Source organism: Amblyomma mixtum, chromosome 4, assembly GCF_055824585.1.
Source record: "Amblyomma mixtum isolate Tamu chromosome 4, ASM5582458v1, whole genome shotgun sequence".
Lineage (NCBI taxonomy): Eukaryota > Metazoa > Arthropoda > Arachnida > Ixodida > Ixodidae > Amblyomma > Amblyomma mixtum.
Window position 1 is genome coordinate 36,852,917 of NC_143015.1, and position 24,117 is coordinate 36,877,033.

General features: G+C 47.9%; 1 protein-coding gene across 1 annotated transcript; it reads left to right on the top strand.

Moving 5' to 3' along the window:
• The first annotated feature begins 3,412 nt into the window (after window positions 1-3,412).
• LOC149346234 (uncharacterized) lies at window positions 3,413-8,964 on the top strand. Its single transcript, XM_089585360.1, has 2 exons — window positions 3,413-3,640; window positions 8,194-8,964. The coding sequence occupies exons 1-2, from the start codon at window positions 3,413-3,415 to the stop codon at window positions 8,470-8,472; spliced, it is 507 nt and encodes a 168-aa protein (XP_089441486.1). The 3' UTR covers window positions 8,473-8,964.
• Window positions 8,965-24,117: the final 15,153 nt, after the last annotated feature.

Sequence of the window (24,117 nt, forward strand, 5' to 3'; positions counted from 1 at the left end):
TATATTTCGTTTGTTTCACTTTTTTAGCGATTTGGTAGGGTTTCCTTGCTAACATAACAGTTACGAAATGGTCACTAAGACCACTACACACGGCACTTGCGTTCACTAAATCTGCATTAATATTTGTGATGAACGCATCTAATAGTGAGGAACTGTCTGGAGTAACACGAATTAGGCTCTACTATGGCGTTCCAAAAACCGTTTGCATCAATGGTATTACACAGCTTCCTTTGGGAGTATGTCGGCACGAGCATATTCAAATTTATATCGCCGCCTAAATCGAGATTTAACCTATTGTCTATGATGTAAATGAATAAATTCTCAAGAAAATGAATGAAATTGCCAGAGGGCGGCCGGTATAAAACACAATAGGGACTCACTTCTGCTCGTAAAGTAAGCACTTCATAATCTGGAGTGACTGCACAGAACCCGGCCACTTCTTCACAGATAGTATTTTCTTGCACCAAAATAGAGACGCCTCCCCGCCGCCTGTCCAGGCGATTTCGACAAAAGGAGCCAGGCAGAGTGAAAGCACGTGAATCTTTGGTGTACCATGTTCCTGTGAACATGATAACAGAAAAAGATGCGAAACATGTCAAGCAAGAGTGTTAGCTCATCTTCCTTGTGGCTATTGATCGAACGTTTTGATGGAACGGGGATAATGCTGGATATTTCTCTGTTACGGTAGATTTCACTTCAGACGGTCGAAGTACCATTTACAAAGAAAAAGCGCACACAAAAAAAAAGGCATCAAAAACTGTGACTAAGCGATCTTAGTCAGGTCGTCAGTGTGTTCAATACAGACCAGAGGCGTACCATCGGCTTTCCGGGCGATGGTACGCCTGGTAATGGTAATGGGCGATGGTAAATTTTTCCTTGCCGCGTCCACACGTACTTCCAGCCAAGCTCTTTCTTTTCCGCTTTTGCAGCACCCAACAAACGTTTCGCTGCCGGAGAAAGATGTTCGTTTACATAGATCGGGATCTTCAATCAATCAATCAATCAATCAATCAATCAATCATTCATTTTATTTCCTTAGAAAAGGAGGAGTACGGGACTAAAAGCTCGAACAGCTTGACGAGGTCCCGACCCCTTGTTAGTTGGCATGACAGCAGGATGACGGCCAGTCTTACACAAAAATGAAAAAAATATCACAAAACAACGGGTAATACAGAATGAAACAAGACCGCAATCAATCGGAGAAGCAACAAAAGGTAATACAGATAAATCAACACACATGAGCAACAGTGGTGAACAAAATTAGGCGAATAGGAAGGCAGGGTTTAGCCTTGCAAATGAATAAGTTGACAAAAACGTTTAATGCGACAGTTTCGGTTTCTGGAGGGATCAAAATTTTGTCGGTCTAGTAAGTTTAACAGCGAAGGTAATGTATAAGATAGAGATTGTTCATCATAGGAGGTTCTCGGGGTGTGTACAAACCACATTTCTTTATGTCGGGTCTGACGAATATTTGTGTTTTCTTGGAGTTTTGCCAGATGAATTATATAATCAATGCCAAACTTTACAAAACCTTTGTAGCACAACATCAACCTGTAATTATAAAGACAAAATACAGGAAGAATTTCATATTTTGGAAAAAGTGTTTCTGTGGAGTATGTATAATGGACATCAGCTATGGAACGTACAGCTTTTTTTTTGTAGCAAATGTAATTTCTGCAAGTTTGTCACGCCAGTTGGTCACGGCTCGAGTTCCAATGTTTCTGATGTCAGGTTTTGCTTCCTAGCCTTTTCAAGACAACGGTCGCGTTTCGTTCTGTGCGCAAACTGTACGACAATGTTTGGCGCAGCAGAATTGCTTGCTGTTCGAACTCGATTGCATGCCTCGATGTCAGCACTTTCAACAGGAACGCCAATCACCCCGCCAAGCGTCTTTGTTAGTTCTAGAACATTTTCGTTGGCAGTTTGCGGTACAGAGGACAATTCAATGCTGAAACATCTGGAGTGCTGTTCATTTTGCAGCAGTCGAATTTCGTGCTGTTTTAACTGCAGGCGCAAAACATCACGTTCCTCCTGTAGACTAGTCACACACTTTTTGAGGTCTTCATTTTCTTTTCATTTTCTACATTGCTTACCGATGCTTTCATTTCTTCGTAGCTTTCATTATTGAAGGTTAAGCTACTCGTATATCCTTTCTGGGGTCTCGCTCGAATGCTTCTTTTAATTTTCTGAATTCTTGTTTTAGCTCTCGCTTCGAAGAGCTAAAAGAGCTCGTGAAACTCTTCGAAGAGTTTCACGAGCTCATTCGACATTGCAATAGATTTTGTGTACAGATATTCGTTCTGTACTACAGCGTAGCTGAAAAGAATGTGACTGCGCAATGCGATTAAAAACAATAAAACAATCAAAAGCATTGCAACTGCACTAGGTACTGGGAAATTTAGTTCACACAATAGCAAGCATAATGCATGAGAAAAATGTACATGTGGCAGCAGCAGTGTAGGGGGTAGGTTGCGAATAGATAGAGAACGGCAAGCAGACAATTTAAACAGTAACCAACCTGCAAGACACAGGCGACGGCGTTTTGCAGTGTTCTGTCTCCGCCACTGCTGCTGCCAATGCGGGAGACTGGTCACTGTTGAAGGATTTTAAAGATGTGATTGCCGTGACGTCACCAAGTACAGCTGATTCAGCAGGTTTCTCGTTCGCGGCTAGGTGCAGCAGCACCCCGCTGCGGAAGACAAGCCGCAGGCGGGCGATGACGAGCGGCAGGCAGGCGGCAGGACGGGTGATGAAACCTCCTGTGGCGATGGTCCTGCAAGACACAGGCGACGGTGTTTAGCAGTGTTCTGTCTTCGCCACTGCTGCTGCCAATGCCGTACTGCTGCTGCCAATGCTGCCAATCTCGCCGTGGTGGCAGTGCTAAGTAGCGAGGGCCCCCTCGCTACTTAGCACTCCTTTTTCTGGCAGTTCGCTCACGCTTTCTCACATGCCGAGCAGATCGGAGCTACCCGCCTTGTGCGAAGGCGAAGGCTCCGGAAGCGTCGCGCACTGGGCTCTCCCCACAAAAAAAGCCCGCGCGTCGAGTGGACGCGAAAGATGCGGACGTCCGAAGCGCGCTACCACGCGGGAGGTAGACTGAGGGAATCACTACAGACTACAGAGGCTAGAATCACTCCTTGCGTCCCGGAAAACTGGTTTCCTTGGCATGGCCCAAAAAGACGTCTCTCTCATTAGTGCTTCCCCGGGACTCTGACATCACGCGGCGGAAGACGCCGCGCGTCAGCGGAAGAGGCCGCGCGGCGGGCCGTCCCTCGGCGGCAAAGCAGTCTTGCCGCACGAGCGTCAAGTGCAATCACAGTAACGCGGTGGCATATAACCATCATGGGCGCCCGGTGGTTCACCATTCGACGACCGTCGCTCGCAAGCCGCACTTGCCCCACCGCCAACAACCATGGCCCGCGAACACGAGGGTGTGGCGAGGGGACTCGCCTGGACCGCACTGCTTGTCTTCTGCACGTGCTTCGCCGTGGGACTGTGCCGACCGCCCCCCAAGAAATACGGCAACGCCCAATCCGAGTACGCAAGTCAGCACCGGGATATGGTGCGGCGGGAAGCGCGCTGCAGTGTTCCGCAGCCCAGGACCATCTGTGTGCAAGACATCTATCCAAACGAGCGCAAAGTGAGTGCCCTCCCGGGATAGTTTGCCTTGCGAGCCTGTCATTTATTGCCAGTCGACTTTGCACTTAGAAGAGGGTGAGGTGAAAGTTTATTGTTCGAATTTTCATCACAGCATAGCTGCAGAAGAGGAAGCTTCATGTATATTTCCGATACAAGCACAGGATGCGCAGAAATCGATGCCACAGCAGCAGCGATTCGAGTGCTGCGGAGAGACACGAAGTGACCGCATGCGCCACCGCGTTCCTTTGCACATTTGTCCCATTGGTGTACCCCGAGGGACACATGCTCGTATTCTACATGTACTTTTCAACTTCGACGCATGCGAGAGTGCAGTCGTTTTCCTTCAGATGCAGTCAAAACAGACTGGTCGGAAAGACCGTGCGTATCTCACCTGTACCCCGGGTGTGCCTTGCGATTGCTGAATGGGCGTGCGTCCCTAGGGGGCAACGTGAGTGGTCGAAAGGGAGCCGGTCAGCTGCGATATAAGTGGACACCCGTCTAAACACCTTCTCCCGCTGCTCATAGCTGCAGACGATCGTTTACTTTTGCGTATGTTTTTTTATTTATTTGAATTGGTCTCCGACTCGTGAAGTATGAGCTTGAACAGTGTTATGAGCCCATCGAGCACACAAGGATTAAAACACATTCCGCAGTGGTCCAGCTGATATCTTGCCATTCTCTCCACAACCACCTTCCCTTGTGGTTGTGGAGAGAGTTATTTCGTCCCTCGGTGTAGCTTCGCCACCAGAACAATACAGTGCCAAAGGAATTACACGTGCCACCAGGGACAGAAATGCGCTAACTCGTGATGCAAAACAGGTACAGCAGCCCTTTGCGCTGTCTGTTCCTCTTTCTATTCGCGTGCTCGCACTACCTCTCCTCGCTGCACGGTCTGATATACAGTTAAGGCAACCTTTCATAGGAACGAGCATTTTAACGGAAACGTACGGCATTTGTGGGGGGTCAAGGTCGCCATTATTACTTTTTTTTTAAAGAAAGCACTTTTAGCTTGCTCCCATCTCGCCGCCAAAACACGGTTGACGCATGGCGGCTGGCATTATCCTTCGCCGACGCTTCCTGGCGGAAAATGAGGTGCTTCTAAATCGGGAAGCTTGATAAACACACTGGGCATATAGCGAGGACCTTTATAATTGCTTAAGGCAGGCACGCGCGCCCATGTGTGCAAGGAGCAGGCTGTGTACATCTGCACACACGTGGCCCGCTAGTGTGATGGCGGAATATGTGTATGATTGCTGGGCGACCCGCGTCACGTGGCCTGTTCCTGGCAAGAAGTTGGTTTGTTGGGGTTTAACGTCCCAAAGCAACTCAGGCTATGAGGGACGCCGTAGTGAGGGGCTCCGGATAATTTCGACCACCCGGGGTTCTTTAACATGCACTGACATCGCACAGTACACGGGCCTCCAGAATTTCTCCTTCATCGAAATTCAGCCGCCGCAGCCGGGATCGAGCCCGCGTCTTTCGGGTCAGCAGCCGAGCGCCGTAACCACTGAGCCACCGCGGCGGGGCCCTGGCAAGAAGTGTCTGATATGAAGTAAGTGGAGGTGGGAAGGCTTCCTGGTCACAGTGACTTGAAATGCGGTGTTACAGAAGTATTCAGGAAACATTAATAAAAGCGCGTATGGATATCGGTCGAGGCAAAATATGTTTAATTGCATTTCGCACGTTTGCTTATTTTAACTTATTTCTTGACAAGGCGTCATGATTCTCCTCTTTGGCGGCAAATATTACGTTTGAATTTTGCGTTGAAGTTGGTACACGTGATTCGATTCAGCATGTGAGCTGATGCCGCTGGATTCTTTGCGCGCCACATCTTTGCAGTGACGGGATAAAAGGTTGCCAGAGTTACAGGCAATTCTACGCCGATATACCGCTGGGAGCTCCCAGGAGCGTGCAAAACGTCAATGCGTTAAATCCCAGACATTTGTGGGAAGTTCCGCTAAAACTATAGATCCGCGTGAACTGCAGGACATGGGAGCGTACCTTGGCAGTTGACAACAAAGTAAGGGCACACATGACGCTGCAGCGAAGCTCAGGAGCGTTTGTGGCACCGTCCAGAGATTATCTCTTCGAAACAAATTGAGGCCTAATCCGTGCTGCGCCTAGATTACCACACTGCTGGAATACTTTCGTGAAGTTCAATGATTCGATCTCGCCCAAACAATTAACAACACCGAGCAGGTTGTCTCTAAAGAAACCTTTATGCACTCTTTTCGTTACGTCACTTGCAAGCATTCACTTGGAACCAGCGATTTCTTACCGTGTACATGTCTACTTAGAATCCTCGCCTGTATTCGGTGTCTCGGCGAAAGGATTTGTTTTACAGCGAGAGCACGAACGTTTTTGACGCTAAACTTAACGACTGGGGGGAATTCATCGACCGTAGCTATCAAATGCCTCAAGGGTTTCTTTTTCTTTTCTATGAGGGACTCTAACTTGTGCACTTGCTAAAGCGCCTGGATAGTACAGAATAGTTATGTAGTCGCTGAATTAACTTTGCACCATTATCATCTACAAGAAGTGTTCACGGGCTAAATTTGATACCGTATTTTGCACGTACTAGTTTGTTGAAATTCAGTTTTTTCCCCGTTCAACAGAAGACTGTAATTCTCTACCTGGGAGGTCATCCACCGCAAAGTCATCGAGCGGACTCTCGACCTCCCGGTCACCACGTCCAACCAGCGACTTCTGTCCTTGGGCGTGGTAAACACATTCCGGGAGCTTCGAGAAGCCCACTTAGTCAACCAATACACGCGTCTTGCACAGACCACGTCCGGTCGCCGCCTCTTGGACCGGCTACACATCAAACATGACTACCATATTGAGGAAAGGGAGAGAGTGCCAGAACCCTGGAGACGCGCCCTCCGGGTCCGACCCCTTCCCCGCAACATGTCCAGAGAAGACCATAGCGGTCGTCGCCAGGCGCGCGCGGAAGCGTTGGCGCGATACTATGGTAACCAACAACATGTGTATTACGTGGACGTTGCCGGCCCACACCACGGGGTGTGGTACACGGCCGCAGTCGTACACAACACAAACACAGTTAACGGGCTCACTTTCAGAGCCTACAGCGCAACACACGCGGAGGAGATTGCCACTGCTCTGGCTCTCACTACTCCCAAGTGGAAACACATAATCACGGACTCGCGAGGGGCCTGTCGGAACTATTAGTTGGGCTGGGCTCCCCCGCTTGCCTGGCGCATATTGGAATGTAGCTGCCGATGCGAAGATCCAACTCCACGCAACCTGATTTGGACCCCCGGTCACCAGGGCCTACAGGGAAACGAACAGGCCGATCAGGTCGCCCGCGCACTCTCTCCCCGGGCTATCTCCCTGTCCTTGGAAGCCTACTCCCAATCAGACAATCTGGCCCTTACATTCAAACACATCACCGATTACTACAAGGAGGAGCACCGGCGCTACCCGGCCCCTTGTAAGGGACTGGATCGCGCTGACGAGCGCCTCCTCATCAAAATTCTTACGAACACTGTACTGTGCCCGGCGGTACTTAAACATTTCAACGCATCCTTTGATGGCACGTGCCAGTTCTGTGGTGAGGTGGCTGACACCTTCCACATGGTTTGGGCGTGTCAATCCAACCCATCTATCCCCCCCAACCCCAACCCCACCAGAGAGGACTGGGAGGCGGCCCTGCTCGGCTGTCAGGACCTAAAGACCCAAAAGGCCTTGGTTCACCGGACGCGGGCGGCGTTGCTTGCCAATGGGGCCCCGGAATAGGGGCTCCACCTAGTATTCTTAGGGGAAAGGGCCAATAGGGCCTACCCCAATCACCTCTCTGTGAATATTTTTTGCACTATAAATGTTTTTCACCACCACCACCACCTGGGTCCATTCGTTCATCTCCAGTTCAAAGTTTTATAACTGCCATCGAAGACGCATCATAACTGAATATTCTTACCGTGTCGTTAACAGTTCCTTTCTTGTTTTATACCTTTTTTTGTGTGATTTGAACTTTATTGTAGTGCTCACTTTTTACATTTTGTTGTATTTTGTTACCTTTGTTGCGTATTTTGCTTCTTGTGTTTTCCCACTCCTGCCATAGCGCATATAATTGCGCTGCAGTATATATAAATAAATAAATAAATAAATAAATACATATATTGTCACTTCGTATCAGTAGATTAGTTCCCCAGCTATGTGATAGAACAATTCCCAGTTCTTCGCAACAGCGAAAAAGTAGGAGTTAGTAACATTTGCTACCATAGATTTCAAATACAAAGTGAAAAGGAATTTGATGGGTGTTTCGCAACACGGATGAGATTTTTCGCCTACCAATCCTTGATTCATTGTCAACGCCTCTTTCCAGAAGCGGTCGGAGAGCGACAACAAATTTGTAGCTTTTGAATGCGCTAATGTGTACTCCACTGCGGCGCCTTAGCAACAGAGAGGCGGGGGCTCCGCCGTGGATTCCCAAAACGCGGTCGCCATTTAACCTGAAGCATGAGCATGTCACTGCTCGAGAGTGCATGGCTTGCCTAACCGCCGCCTCCGTTTTTTGTGCGCGTGTTTCTGCAGCGCTACGTGCCACACTGCACCGTGGTGCACTGGTGTGCCCCGTACACGGGCTGCTGCGACCGCGAGGACGAACACTGCCAGCCCAAGACCATCGAAAAGGTGCAACGCTGGTTCCATGTGCACGAGCAGGACGCCAGCGGGGAATTCCGCCTTAAGTTGGAGTCGCTGGCCTTCTACAACCACACCGAGTGCGAGTGCCGATCCAACTCGACCCAACTCCGACTCGATCCAACTCGAGTGAGATCCGATCCAAGTACGACCACGTTCGGTGATGTATAGTGCGCCGCCTAGATGTGGACAAGCGACTCCGCTCTGCACGCGAAGGCACCGTAGTACCTCGACTCGCCCGGCGGCGGCACAAGAGGCCGTCGTGCTCCCTGCTGCCTCCATTCTGGCCCCGGCCACAGCTCAATCGGCGCACGTGCCGTCGCACCCACCTGCTCGTTATTTATTGACTTTGTTTCGTCCATCATTGTTGCACGTTATTTATTGCGACCATGAACCATTCTCTCAGAACCTGTTCCATATATAGAAGCCGACGCGCTCCTAGTCAGATCATCCACTATTTATTTGCAAATAAATAAGCTTATTTTTGCAACGCGCGTCTCCTTGTGGTCACTGCTTTCCTTTGGAGAGAATGTACAGCCTTTGTCAGAAGTTTAGAGCCCAGGGGGTTTGCTTTCGGGCCACACTGCTTTGCTCGTAATGCGCGCTCAGCGTCCCAAATCTCCTGAAAGTAAGATTTTTCGTCCTGCTCCTTCCGATGCGCATTGCTTTGAAGCAAACCCCCTGGGCTCTAAACTTTTGACAAAGGCTGTACAAGCTGCAGTCAAAGTTTCGATGGACCTTGCATTCTCTGCCTAAATAACTGAGAACAATTTGGACTGGAAGCTGGAAAAGATGGGAATGGGGTGGAGGGTGCGATGCGGGCAAGGTGTTTTGCGGTAGTGAAGAATTGTGCCCATCTTTTACGCACGAAGCGGTGCGATTCTCTCGTGCGGTGTGCCGACCAGGATGCTTTTCTTTGTGTATTTTTGGGAGCACGTAGAACCGACCTGGAGACAGATTTATCGCCGCATACGCCCTATTTACTCATGCGGGTATTTCGCCTTCATCGGTGAGCTGTTTGAACGTTTTTGCTATGATCTGTTGGTGTTCGGTGGTGGGATCAGATGGGAGTAGCCTATAAAAATTGAAGTCGTTGAGCTGCCGATATCCGTCCCAAATGTAATTTTCTTTGTCTATAGGATTACTGTGCCACCTCCTTTATCGGCGGGTTTAATGACAATGTCCGTTCGTTTGCTTAGTGACTCTAGGGCATTGCATTCTTTTCTTGGAAGATTGGATGGTCCAGGTTAATTTATGGCTCTCGAAGGCGGGGACGACATCTCGTTGTATTGCTTTTATATACAAGTCGAGATGCTTATCCCTGCCGGACTTAGATGTCCACTGTACCTGAGACGCGGGGAAAGGGTTATAAGCTTGATTCGCCTTGTTCGCAAAGTATTCCCGGAGTCTGAGGGTTCGAGAAAAATTGTCGAGATCCCTCAGTAATTGGTATTCGTTATATCGGCCCGTATTGGGGCAAACTCTCAAGCCTCGTGACAGTACGGATTTTTCTTCGTTGCTTAGTGGTACCTTTGAGAGGTTAATAATGTTTTCTTTGACTTCTAACCCTCCTAATCTTTGTTTAATAGGGGTTAAATAATTCCCTCTGTTCTGAAAGGTAAGGCTGCGTTGACCTACATTTTTACTTGGTTGTGATGCCGCGGCAGGCCCGTATTCTTTTATCTAGATTGATGTTATCTCGCGAGAATTTCTTACACTTCTTAGCCCTGATTTCTGCAATTTCGCTGGACTGGAAGACCTCAAGCTCGTCAGCCTCTGCTGTTGAAAGCATGTTGTGACGAGTCCGCCTTGATAGGCTCGGTGGTCGGGACCAGGGACTCCACCGCATGAGGACGAAGTGGACAGACTACGGAGGGAGCCTTCATGGGAGGTAGTAACTTGAGGATTTTATTTACATTATTTAGAATATAAACAGAGAGACCAAAGGTCAGGGAAGAAGCTGTCGACAAACAACAGTTTGCGGCTTAAATACCGTTCACATTCCCCAGGTCCCCAGCTAGGGAATCCGAACTCTGGTCGAGTGCCCAATGGGACTTTAGCCGCTTTATAGGCTCCGCCCTCACCTCGTGACCGCGCACATCTCACAGAAACACGCACTGGCAAGGAGGAACCTCGGCGCTGTTGGGACTGGGCCTCCGAGCCAAGGAACGGTCGAGGCGACGGTGATGTGAGTCAAAGGACGTTTATGTACAATATGTACAAGGGCTTTTACATGATAGATACAAGGGCCAAGAGCACCACGAGCTAGCATAAAGAAGAAGGGCTTCCCCGGGCAAGCGTAGCTCGGGCGTGATGGCTCTTCTGCTGCCCGTCTGCTCCTCGGGCTCAGCGCGGCTCCGTTTTTATAGCCGCCGGTGTCCGTTGCGGCAGCCAGCCGTTCAAATCCTCCAATCAGGTCACGGCACTAGCCACCGTTCAAATTATACGAATGGTCGGGAGGGACTCGGCCGTCGAAGGCTTGCAGAATGGAAAGGGCGGCCGGCGAAGCGTCGTAGGAGTTCCAACCGACGGTGAGGAGGGGGAAGAGGAAGGGTCCGCGCCGGCGAGGCGGGATGATTCACGCTGCAAGCCGCGACATGTCCGATGAGAGTCTGGGCTTGCTTTGCGCGACGGCGGGCGCGCGGCGCTGGTTTCCAGAGAGGCCAGCGGAATGTGGGCAAAAGCACAACAGCGCCTTGCAGTCGCGGACTGCGGTCTCCAGCGGCCCGACCAGGCCCAAGGGTCGTTGGCTCTTTATGTGGGGACCTCGATCGTGGTACACACGACTGCTGACGGCTCACACCGGTGGACTCTTCACGAGGGAAGGGAAAATCAGCCGTGACGCTGCTCACGGCAAGCGGGCGATGGGTTGGCGCCGCCGCTCGCAGTCTCCCCCGCCGGTCCACGGGAGAGCACAGTTCGGGAGGGACGCCGCATTCCACATCACAGACGAGGAGGATTGATTCCTTTGTTCATGGCGACGCCGTCGCCAAAAGCCGCCAGGCCAGCGTTTCTTGCGTCCTCTCCGAACAAAGCGCTTTCTGTCATGGTAGCTCGATATGGCGCCTGCCTGGCTCGCCTGTTTACGCTGGCTGGGACCCCGATCACAACAGCCTCTCCTCCCGACTGAGTGATGCCAGCATCTCTTCGCAATGATCTATAATTATTTTTAGAAGGTTTAGGGACGCGTTAAGCAGTTTCTGGCTCCAGGCTAATCTATGGGGTTTCGTAAAGTTATTCATCGACGGTATTAAAGACACAGAAAGGCCTTTGGGTACCGTGTTTCATTCCAGGTATATCTTAAGGGACTTTATATGGAGCTCGTGCCGGATCCGTTTGTCGATAATTTTTCTAAATTTTAAGAAAGTGTGAGAGTGTATGGCATCGGCTGAGGGGGAGCAGTGCGAGGGTGAGCTCGGCCAGCCCGTCATTCCTGTTTCAGCCGCTGGGCTGAGCCACAACGTCGCCTCCGGTCATACCCTGGTTTCGGTGCGGTAAGGCTCTCTGCACGGTTGTTTCCCACGGTTATCTGTTGGTTTCCATCAGCCTTAGGGGTTGAGGATGTTTTTGGTGCCACCAATGCACCGGCGGCTGAACTGCAGGTTGTTGCTGGAACATCCGGTGTGGGCTTCTTTGCTGCGCTTGAGTTCTTTGGTCGAGATTTTGGCGTTGCGGAGTAATCCAGATTGTTGCCCACAGTGGGAGAAGGTAGCTGTTGCGATGAATCAGATGGGCCTCGAGCGGAGTAGGATCTTGCTGGAATTCTGGTATCCACTGCGCTGCCCCCATGCAGGGTTAGTGTTGGCCGAATATCTTTTTTTTTTTCGTTGGGGGCGTTCGGCAAAAGATTCTTGTTGGAGCCCCCGGTCCCTCGTCCCTATCTCGTGATTCCGCGAGGGTAGCGAAATCGTTCCTCTCCGAAGTCGTGGCAGTATCTGGATCAGTGACGGCCCCGGCGTAGGAGGGAGGTACTGGTCCACTGTTTCCCAGCTTGGAAAGTTGTACATTGTCTTTAAGGTCCAGTAGGAGGTCGCGACTAGGCATTTTTTTTAGCTTGTAAACTGTGTCCAAGGCATCGGTTGGGCTTTTTGCTACCAAGAACGGAGATTTCATTCGGGGAGTTTTATCTGTCTCTCCGCTGTGGAGAACATGGAATTTGGCGAAAGTTACTTTAGATTTCTGGATGCACCGGGCTGTCACATCGGTCCGCACTCTTTTTGAGGGCGATCATTTTTTTTGGAAGGGGAGCCATGAAATATTTTTATTGTTCGGCCACGGTGCCAGCCGCCCACCACGGAGCCCAACGAGGGGACGGGACTAGAGATGTGAAGGCCTGAAAAAAACACTGCAATTTTGGAAAAAAACCGGTTTTTTTCGTTTTTTTCAGACGAGGGAAAATGGAAAAAAACATTGAAAATTTCACAATGCAATTTCAAGGTTTTACGATTGCTTGCTTTTAGTTTAGGTTTTTGCTTTGAAAACAATTACAGCGTGCATCTTTGAACGATTGGAGGGCAGACGTCATCGCCGGTGCAGGTAATGCCTTTTAAAAACGTTCGTGCTACGAGTACGTGGGTTGAATGCCAGGTCACATATAAGATCCAGGCTTGACTTAAAAACACACTAATACTTGAACTCACGGCTGAAGTAGAACAAAACGGCTGCAGATTCTATAGCACTACACACACGGCATAAATAACATAGGCTGCTGTGCACGAAAGCGGTTTTAGCCACATACAAGCCTAGCCTCTTGATTTCCAACATAGCAGCGTACAGAACATCCGCAGGAATTTGGTACAGGACAGGGGTCTTCAGCGAAGCACGTGACCCCATCTACCTGGTGGCAAGGCCTTTACCCCAACCAGTCGCTAACTTGTTTGGCTTGCCGACTGCTGCAGATACCACCATCATCCGCCAGCTGCGAACAAACTGGTCACGTTTCGGGAATGCCCATACAAGGATTCGCAACAGGCTTTCAGGGGAACGCGTTCGAAAGCTTGTGTATGTGCAGGCGAGCCTAGCTGTGGACACAGCTTCAATCCATGCTGCTGCGCGTAGTGCTGCATCCAGCGACAGTGATTCCGAGTCCCATATGGAGTGACTTATAGATCAGTTTTCATGTTCCCTTTCTCGGTGCAATAGAACAAGAAGTTCGTTCCACAAATATGATATTTATACCTCCATATTCGCATGAAGTGCAAATCATTATTTATCTTCTCGGTGCAATAGAACCAGAAGTTCGTTTCACAATATGACATCTATAACTGCATATTCGACTGAAATTCGGAGCATTATTATTGATTGCAAAAAAATCTGTTTTGTCATGTTTTGCAAAATTTCCAATTTTTCATGAAAAAAACCCTGAAAAGAACGGTTTTTTTCACGCCATTCAAATTTTCCTGAAATTTTACATCTCTACGGGACAGGAACTTGTAAGCAAATCCTGCCCACGCCAGCTGTACACCCCAACTATAACCCGATATGACTCAACTCAGGGTAGTTGGTTATACAAGGTTAACCCTAGCCACCAAAGGAAAAAAAAGAACCAAGAAGCGAGTAGGAGGTAGGAGAGTTGTGGGAAAGTGATAGGAAAGTACAAGATGGAGAGGAGGACAGGAAAAGGCGACTGCCGATTTCCCCCGGTCGGGCCAGGCCGGATGTGCCGTCTACATGAAGCTGGGGCCGAAGTGGTGTGTTGCCTCTGCTGAGGGGAATTAAAGGTCCAAACACTCGGCGTCGGCTCAACCACCAGGATCCCCTTTTCCCCGGACACGGCGATGCCATGTACGGGTGCTCGGCTTCGTGGTGGCGCACTGCTCACCATCATCTCTCTGCAGAGAAGTCCCTGCGGATGCTCAGGAACCCGTGGTGTCGCAACCCCTCGACATCTCAATGAAGCAGATGCCCCTGCGGGCAGTGCATAATAACGGATTTGTGGGATCACCGGAGGCGATCAGGTGAGTCCACAGGCAGATCAGAGTCTCTCGCAACAAGTTGACGTGCTGAAGACAAACTGGAGGCGTTCCATGATGGATAAAAAAAAATAAAAGAGAGGGCCTCCCAGCAGCGAGTGAACGTTCGCTGAAATTCGAAAAGTCTATCCTTCTCGATAGCTTTCAAACGAAGCGAAGAGCCAAATATATTGTAACTTTGGGATAAGGAAAAGCCAAGGCGCCCAGAGCTTTTTTTGCCCCGATAACGATTGCGGTGGCGGTCGACCAAATAGCTCATGGACACAACACTGCCTGTCGCCTTCCCTTGTCGCTTCAGACTCTTTTGCTGCGCTGAACGGCGGAGTCCCCAACAAGCTGCAGCCGCTCCCTCCTAAGCCGCTGAGCTCATATTCTGCATCGCTAACCGAAGGGGCAGGACTCATTGCAGCTCTCCTCCCTGTCGGTGCCGGTTTAAACTGTCTTCATTCAATGCACACAAGTTAAACAGCTTCAGAGATCGGAGCAGAACTCTCAGTACAGATCCGAAAGCTTTAAAGTTTGACGGAGAACTATGGTGCGGCACCACTGTTGACATTGTATACAGTGCGCGTTCGCCCACCTTCTCCACGTCTCTGGTTAGCTGCCATGTCTCCTCCTATCCACGTGACTCCTCCCACAGATCCTGATTGGCCACTCTCCTCTCCATTCTCTCCCACCATATTCTCCACTGTCCGCTTACAGAGCTGGACCCTTTATGCAATTGACCAACACTTGACGATACGATCGAACGACTTGCGTGAAGAAAAAAAAATGATTCCTTAGGTGGCTGGTTATGAAATGAAATTTTGCGGAAAAGAGTGAGGGGGAAGTTCCCTACCAACTGCAAGGCTGTTAGTCCAAGCTTTGATTCCAATCAGTTTTTCTTTAGGAAAGGAAATAGAGCAGTAATTGCCTCACATCTCGGTGGACAAGCCAACCGCGCCGCAAGGGAAGAGTGGAAGGAGGGAGGGAAATAAAAACGTCAAACACCGTAGTGGAGGTCTCCGGATTAATTTCGACCCCCTGGGGATCTTCAACGTGCACTGACATCGCACAGCACACGGGCGACTTTTGAGTTTTGCCTCCAGCGAAACGCGGCCGCTGGTAAATGACAAGCAACTTATCTTGTTGAACTTATCTGATAATTATTATTCTTGAACTTATCTTGGCGTACGAACATTTGTATTCATACCACTAACAATGCCGATCGGCGCTCGGCTACATACGCAGAAATTTTTTCTGGCCTCATTCAAGCTGAAGTTAATACTGTATCAAATAGTAATGCTGCTGGAGGTTGAATGTGTATCGTCCAATGACGCTGTTTAGATTGGACTGAAGGAGGGAACCATCTTATGGGCCATCAATTTTGTGGAAACGAACAGTCGTCAGCAAAATATTTTAATAGTAGAGTTGATTCAAAATTAGTATAGGTAGTTGACATCGGTTATAAATAGTGAAGGCAGCAAGAACGGCGTAGTGAGAAACACCAGATGTTGCAGCACATGGTAGTAATGATGGGTCGCTGGATGCTATAAAATGTGAGCGGTTTGTCAAGAAACAATAAATCCGGATATTGTAGTCTGTATAGTGAACTTTAAAGAGTTATTGATGCGATTCCTTGGGAGAACTTATGGACAATCATTTGCAAACGACCGATGCAAATATTTTATTGAGTTCCACTCACGCTTGCTTGAAAGTTGAAAGAAATAAAAGGTTGGATTAAACTGGCAAGCAATGCATTTTCACTTAGAGGTTTGCTTGTGCAGGTAAGATAACGTGAAGTAACCACAAATATATATTAGGAAGATTTGTTTCATCATTATCGCCATCATCATCCTGACGACGCCCACTGCAGGACAAAGGCCTCTCCGATACCTCTCCAGTTAACCTGTGGCTCTTTTTGCGTTTCGCCTCCATCTAAACGCAGCCGAAACACCAGGTTTGTGAATTTTGGAGAGTCTGTCAAACGCCAGTGCCGATCCATTACAGATCAGTGTAGATAGAGGGGTTTTGACTCAGGGTGACGCTTTAAGATGGTTGCCAAAATTTCGTTCATTTTCGTCTGAAGTTGAAGAGACGGATCCTTAATTTTTTGTAGGCTGGACCATCTACAAGTGTTTTTAGGTTTTGTTCGTAATCCCGAGGGCCGAGGTCAACCGTTGAACTTCCTTTGTCTGCCGGGAGGATGTTCTCGGAGCGCTGATATTTCTCCTCTGGAAAGGTTCCTCGAGAAAGAGCGAAGCACCAGAAATCGCTTTGCTTTTACACACCCACTATTCGAATCACGCGCGTCTACATGGAGCAGACTGCGCAGACTGGCCAGATTCTTGATTTTCTTTTGCAGTTATTTTATATTTAGCTAGTATAATTATTTACGAAGCTAATTGATCAAGCAGACTACTTATGGGAAATGATTTTGCATCAAAACTCTTTCATAAAATAACTTATGATTTGTTCACTATCGCCCTCTAACCGTAAGGATGCTGTTGTGAAGAGCTATGAAGAGCTCTGTTAAGGGCCGGCGGCCCGGCGCCAACATGGGCGCCAAGTTCGGCGGCGTGTTCCTAGGTGCGTTGTTGAATTTGACAAGTTTGGCTGAGTTGTATTTCGCGTTTGATATGGCTCCAGACCGTTACCAGGTCACCAGAGCTTGCCGTTGTCCTCACCTGCGTCTAAGTGGACCCAAAGGAGACTGCCAAAAGAGGTCGACGCTTCACTTGTGACCGGACGGCTGAACTGCGGGTCGACACGTGTTGTCAAAACAAACCGAGGCGAGTAGACAGCTCCTGTCTAAACACTGCGTAAGTGCGAGGTTACCCTTTAAGCTGTAAATACGCCTGTGCTAATTAAAACAGCACATGCTTAGTTTTCACAAAACAACGCTCGCCGCCTTAAATTTCAGTTCGTAGAGTTTTGTTTTTTTTAATGTTTATCTAAACTGGCATGTCATCCACCCGATTAAGTTTCCGCAACTCGTGACGATAGTGCATTTTCTTTGGGGCAGACAGGAGGAACATTGAAAGTGAAAGTGCTGTGGCATCTTCAGACGCAGTTGGCTTTTGGTGGCGTCGCATGAAGCGTGCTTCCGCAGCTCATCGTTGGAAATAACAGCGGCAAGTGAGGCACCGTTTGCGGCTTGAAATAAACGCGCTGTTAAATGCTGACTAGGTGAAAATTAGAAATCTATTGGGAATACGTGCATTTCATATGAATAACGCGACTGTGAGCCGTGTCTTGGCTCAGTCAAATAATAATAAAAAAAAATTTCGCGCTGCGAAAGTCGGGGATTATGCTGACACCTCCATGGTTTCGTTATAGATAGTTGATATTTAACAGTACCGTTCTCTTGAATAATCTATTTGACCGTCTGGATACTGGTGCTGGTGCATTGGCTGAAAAGTGGCAGGTATCTGCTATTCTGATAACCTGCTGAAGAAATCCCACTCCTCGACTGCTGATTGTGTTTGAAATTGCAGGGTTATATCAGTGGGGCCCATTGCAATGCCGTAATAGGCTGTTCTAGATGCGAGAGGCTCACAATTAGAACATGATTAAGGATTGAGTTTGTCATTAATGTTTTCAGATGCAGCACGTGCAAAGCAAGAGCACAAGAGTTGTAGGTAAGCACACAGTGGGCTGTGTTGCAGTGTGCACTACTGGCTTCCTCGTGTGTCCTTTTGTATGTGCGTAGTACACCTAAAAGCAGAGATGGATGGTACGTGGTCTAGGGCATGGGGTGAAAATAAAGGGGTGGCGGCATGAAATTTTACGTACGAAAGCCGTACGAACCCAATTTTTGCAAAAGGCAAAGTCCAAGAAACATGTAATTAAAATGGACCCTCGCCTCCAAGAGTTACCTCAGAGCGTGCGTCTGGTCTAATGGACTCTCTCCTGCTGTTCTGAAGTCGTGCATAGGTATTTTCACGACCATCTGAACAACCTGTTTCTTGTGCTGTGATAATCCTCAACTCTTTTCTGTCCTATGAGCACAGCCTAGCGCCCAGTATGGGTCCCTTCGGCTTCTCTTTAATAAGGTCTATACCTAGATTAAATAGATAGTTGAAGTGGCTCACAAATTGTTCCACAGATTCATCGGCATTGTCATAGCCTGTAGTTGGCCTATGCATTGCCGTGTATCTTTTTCACCCAGTGCATACAGGCTCAGCTGTTTTAAAACATTCTGACTGAATAAAAGATTTTAATTCTATTGTGCTCCCCCAACTAGACGTGTATGTCTATAATGCCAAGAGACCCATGGAGCACCATTTATTGCTACGTAAAGGTATTATAAATCGAAAGATTAACACTGGTGGCTTAGCAGTAGCACATTTGCTTCATGTACTGTCAGCAAGAAATGAAACGCGAACATGGCAACCGAGCCACGAACAGCAAAATAAGCTCTCAGCCTGAGAAGTGCAATACTAGCGGAGGGTAATTTAGCTTCGAAAGCGAATTACTCTTCGAAGAGGGTAATTTACTCTCAAGGAGCTAATATGCTGGTGTTTTTATGTTTCCACCTCGGTTCTTCTTGTTCGCGTTTCATTCTTTGCTGATAGTACAGCAGGTAAAGGATTCAAATCTGAGGGCTGCTATAAATACATCAGCTTTTCTGGTGGGCACATGGTCCACCCCACTTAGGGAATAAGGGGAAAAGTGCTACCTGGCCTTTGCTTGAAGAAGTAGAGACACCAGATTTGGGTTGCGTGTTCCTTTGCCACCGCAGTGGCTCAGTGGTTATGGCACTCTCGTCTGCTGGCCCGAAAGATGCCGTGGTGGTCGCATTTCGATGGAGGCAAAATGATAGAGGCCCGTGTACTGTGCGATGTCAGTGTACGTTAAAGAACCCCAGGTGGTCGAAATTATTTGGAGCCCTCCACTACGGCGTCGCTCATAGCCCGAGTTGCTTCGGGATGTTGAACCCCACAAACTAACTCTTTCTTTGTGATTAAGCATTAAGGTTAAGTGAAGGAAAAAAAGAGGTGCCCGGTATGATATAAATGACAGAAGCCAACAGCCACCGAAACAACCAAGAGCATAAGGGATATCTTTTTGTTTTTAAATTTGTAGCTTTTCATCAATGGGAGAATAATAAAAGCAGAAGAAAAAACAACCACAAGCCGCCGTATATCCGAACCCACGACCTGCGAATTTTGCGTCTGGTGCTCTGCCAACTGAGCTACGGCAACAGCTGTCCCATTTGCTGCTTTCAGGGGTATTCATGTGTAGTATAAGCTAACCTTGAGAGTGTTCACTAGCATCGCCCTCGTCCATAGCGGCGGACGTGGTACTTTCTACGTGGCGAGTGCCACATAGGAATGTAGTCAAAAGGTGAGGATGGAAGCTGTGCGAGAACCCTGTTATCCTACCTAAGGCATCAAAGCTGCCAGGTTCGAGGAACTGAAAGTTGGAGGTCGTTGGTTTGGATTCCACTGGCAACACTTGGTTGTTTTTTCTTCTTTTTTTTTTATTAGTCTCCCATTGATGAAAACTACAAATTCAAAAAGATTCCCTATGCTCCTTGGTTTCGATGGCTGTTGGCTTCCATGATTTCTTTCTTTCAGATGGTGTGCAAGGCATCATAAACACAGGTTGTCACAAGGAATTTTTATTACCGTGAAAGATAATTTATTGTTCACCTTTTTTTTCTCGTGTCGTTTTGGTTTCAACATTTAACAATGGCAATGATGTTGCAGACAAGCTGAGCAAATGTTGAGGCCAGGTGTGCCAGTCAAAAGTTTCAGTGCAGTAGCTGTTTGTTCATTTCTTGGGATTCCAGCTCTTGCATAAAAGTTGGAGTGAATTAAAATGATGCAGTGATTTCCTTGCAGATTTTGTGTGCCTCACGGAGACTCAACACTGTTTCAGCTTGTCTGACATCATAGCCACCACTGGGCAGCTGAAGCAGAAACTGCAACAACTTCTGAGAAGATACCGAATCGCAAATTATTTAGCAGGTGCTTGCAAATTCCACATGGTGATCTATGCATACCGATTACCTAAGCGTCATTTCAAAGAAAAAAAAAAACATGGAACCAGAAATTTACTGACCCTACTTCTTTCAGTGGACAGTCGTGACAAATTGAAGCGGGCCATTATTGGTGGGTACCGCGTTGTAACCACAAAGAGACTAGAAACGGAGCTTTTATTGGCTGGAAAAGACCAAAATACAAAACAAAAAATATGCAGAGACACCTTAGAGTGCTTACGTGTGGGAATGTAAAAGCATTGTGTGTAGAACTGCGCTAGCTAGATGAACAGATTAGTGTTCCGCATGCTTTCGATGCAGCCGTTCCCAGTGACTGCGAAGTTAGCGCGAGGCCCCTTTATCGCTTGATTGCACTGAGTTGCCGCCTGCAGTCCCGGTGCACAGTACTCTGCGCGTGTTGACGTAGAATCGTGATGCACGCAGTGCCAACAGTCGGACGCTGGCTTTGAAATATCTTGATCGACATGTCCAAGCAATGCATGGTGGTCACGCGCAAATGTGTTGACCACAACAAATGACATTCACTGTTGCGTCAAAACATGTTCCGTTATCTTCTGAATTTCGTGTCACAGACGGCAAACGTCAGCCGCCGGCCTTGGTGCTAATGGGATGTATAATGCTTTTAAATTAAAAATGAAAGGTTCGGCTCTGAAAAAGTGTCGGCATTAGTTCCTGCTAGAGACGCTAGAGGAGATAGATATGTATCGCTGGACAATGTTGTTCACATGGCGTTGTTCCTTGAAACTCCACAAACTGAAAGGCACGTGGTAGCAAGGATACTTGTGGAATTCTCAGAGGACAGTGGCTTTTCGGGGCAGTGGTAGGAGCTATGATCAGGCTATGTGAAATAGGCTGAGTAATCGCAGGCGTGCTCGTTGTAAGGTTAACTCTGGCAGCACCTTAATGCAACCACAACCATTTCTGGGAGTACCTCTTAGGAGGAATGCCATCATTGTCCCATACACTGTGAATTCCGCTTTTCTTGTTCTTCGCCCTATGTAAAGTGTTCCTGGAATCATTGGACAAAGAAAGGCAAGCGTCACATGATAGTGTAGTGTGAAAAAAGAAAAAAATTCGTGGGGCACCTAAGCTCTACCTTAAAGGGCAACTGCAGCACTTTTTTGAGAATTTCGCAATATTGAAGGATTCAAATATATGTAGGCTGTAGGTAAAGCATGACAAGTGTTTTTTCACTAGCGTTTAAAAGTAGTGACATAATCGACGATTGAATTTTGCGCTTTTCCTCAATGCACCAGAGAAGTGCAGAGAAACTTAGCGTGACGTCACGAAAGGTATGATTTCAAATTACCGCTGTCGTCAGCCACACCCTGCCCTGACTCGTTAGACGCTGCCAAACAACTCTCGGCATGGTTTGCCTTCGGTTGCGTTGGTTTTTTTTACCTTGAAAGCAGACGTTTGTGAGTTGTAAATGTACCACTACCTTTGATGACGTCATCATGTGCCCCCCACTTGGCGTTGTGCGCTGCGGAGAAGCTTGAAGGGTGTCCGGGTTTTAATTGCCGATTACTTCACTATTTCAAGTGCTAGCCCAAAAAGACTTCGCATGCTTTACCTGCAAGTTTCACACATTCGACCCTCTTAAAGGGGCCCAGAAACACAATCTTAGTTAACTGTTTTGCCTGTTGATTGCATACAGTGAGTTATAATGGTGCTATTAGCGTCGGTAATACCGCATATATTTTGTTTTTTAATATTTTAACGTCCTCCCAAAAACAACTTCATGGCTCTGATGGTGCCGCCACACAGTGGCGGCTTTTTAGCAGCGGATATGACATCACCTGGCGCGAGCTTGATGATCGGACAAACAGTAAATATACTGCAAATTGTGTGAATAAATAGAGACACATTTTGTCACCTGTCTGCGTTTTATATTAGATCAACAAAAACAACTTGTTTGTCTCAGATAAAAGCCCTGCAAAGCAAGTAAAATAAAAACACACCACCAGGGGCGCTCTGGCATGGAAACGACGCTGCCAGTCTCAGCAAGAACAAGTTACAGGGAGCAGGCAACCATGGAGTACAAACTTCCGCGACGTGCTCTGGCTGGCTGTTTTGATTGGTTGCGCTAGGTGCCGTCATTGGGGGAGCGAAATAGGAGTGGGAAGCCCCGCCAAAATCGAGTTGAGGGCAGCGTTTTGTTTGCTTGTATTTTGAAATTACTTCACTGAATAACTCCCGTTCCTGTGCATCGATTCCTGTAATTCTTTTTAAGTCAGCATCTGTGTAACATAAAGAACCCACCTGAAGTATAGCCGGTATCCCCACAAGCAGTGTTTCACAGCCCCTTTAAGCTCGTTGATTTCTGAAATCTGTGCTGTTTCCTTTAAAGGGTATGACATGATAGTGCCAGTGGGTCGTTTCAGTGACCTGCGGTCCTCTTTGCGTATCACTTTGCAGACACGGACGCTGTTATTTACTTTTTTTATTCTCCACAAGGTGCGCAGGACCTCCCTTTAACAAAGTCCGCCGGACATGCCTTGGTGGCCTGGGGTAGCGTGTCCTGACTGGCGACCCAAGGGTCTCAGCTTCAGTTCCGATTTCACCACAGTTTTCTTTTCAGTGCAGTTAATTTACTTCACGTTCTTGCATGTCGAAATGACATTTGAGTCATGTTTCGTTTGGTTTGGTTTATGGGGTTTAACGTCCCAAAGCGACTATGGCTATGAGAGATGCCGTAGTGGAGGGCTCCGGAAAATTTCGACCACCTGGGGTTCTTTAACGTGCACTGGCATTGCACAGTACACGGGCCTCTAGAATTTCTCCTCCAAAGAGATTCCAGCCGCCGCGGCCGGGATCGAACCCGCGTCTTTTGGGCCAGCAGCCAAGCACCATAACCACTGAGCCACCGCGGCGGCCTGTAAAATTTTGCTTGGAGTCATGTTTCAACTTTTGAGTTGGGGCGCTTGAGTCGCCATACTTGCACCATTAGAATTCACACAGTGCTGGAATATTTGGTTTGAGGGGTAGCGTGGCCATAAGCTCTGAGCCTAAGAGAATTTGGGTGGCAATGCGCCGGATGTTCTTGTTTGTGCAATTTGCATTTGTTTGCCTAAACGTGTTTCAGTTGGAAAGCTACTGAAGCACATTAGGTGCTGTAGTACCTGCTAGTAAGCCTGTACAAGCTTGTTTTCGTAAACTGCTTTTGACCTTCTCTTATTAGTTGCCATTTGCTGTCAATTTTGCAGGAGCCTGTGTGCAACAGGATCTGCTACAATACTGCGCGTTAGAATTTCCTTGGCTACAAGCCACAAAAACAACGTACTACGCTGCAAATGTCATAATTGGTCCCACAATAAGTGAAGGCACATGCACAGAACTTTCAAAAGTGTTGGTTATATGAAAGACCTTGGAAAAACTTATTTAAAACAGCAGTTTTTGCATGTAGCTTGTGGTGAGAGTTGCATTACAGCTTTCTGCAAATTCCACATTGCTATCAGCTCTGTGCTTATTATGATATAGTACGTAGTGTTCCAATAAATACATACGTAATGCAAATGGCGGATTGTCACTTGCATTTGTTGTCAGCCAGGCAAAGGTTCCGTCATCATTATCAGCCTGACTATGCCCACTGCAGGACAAAAAAGGCCTCTCCCGTATCTCTCCAATTAACCCAGTCCTGTGACCGCTGTGGCCACCTTATCCTTGCAGACTTCTTAACCTCATCCATCCACCTAACTTTCTGCCGCCCCGTGCTATGCTTGCCCCCTCTTGGAATCCAGTTATCACCCCTAACAACTATCGGTTATATTGCATTCACATTACATGCCCTGCCCAAGCTCATTTCTTCTTGATTTCAACTAGAGTGTTATTAACCAACGTTTGTTCCCTGACCAACTC

Bases quoted from the DNA above. Each gene is read 5' to 3' on its own strand.
- LOC149346234 (XM_089585360.1), top strand. From the start codon at position 3,413: ATGGCCCGCGAACACGAGGGTGTGGCGAGGGGACTCGCCTGGACCGCA. The intron at 3,641-8,193 runs GTGAGTGCCCTC...GTGTTTCTGCAG, and splicing joins TCTATCCAAACGAGCGCAAA to CGCTACGTGCCACACTGCAC.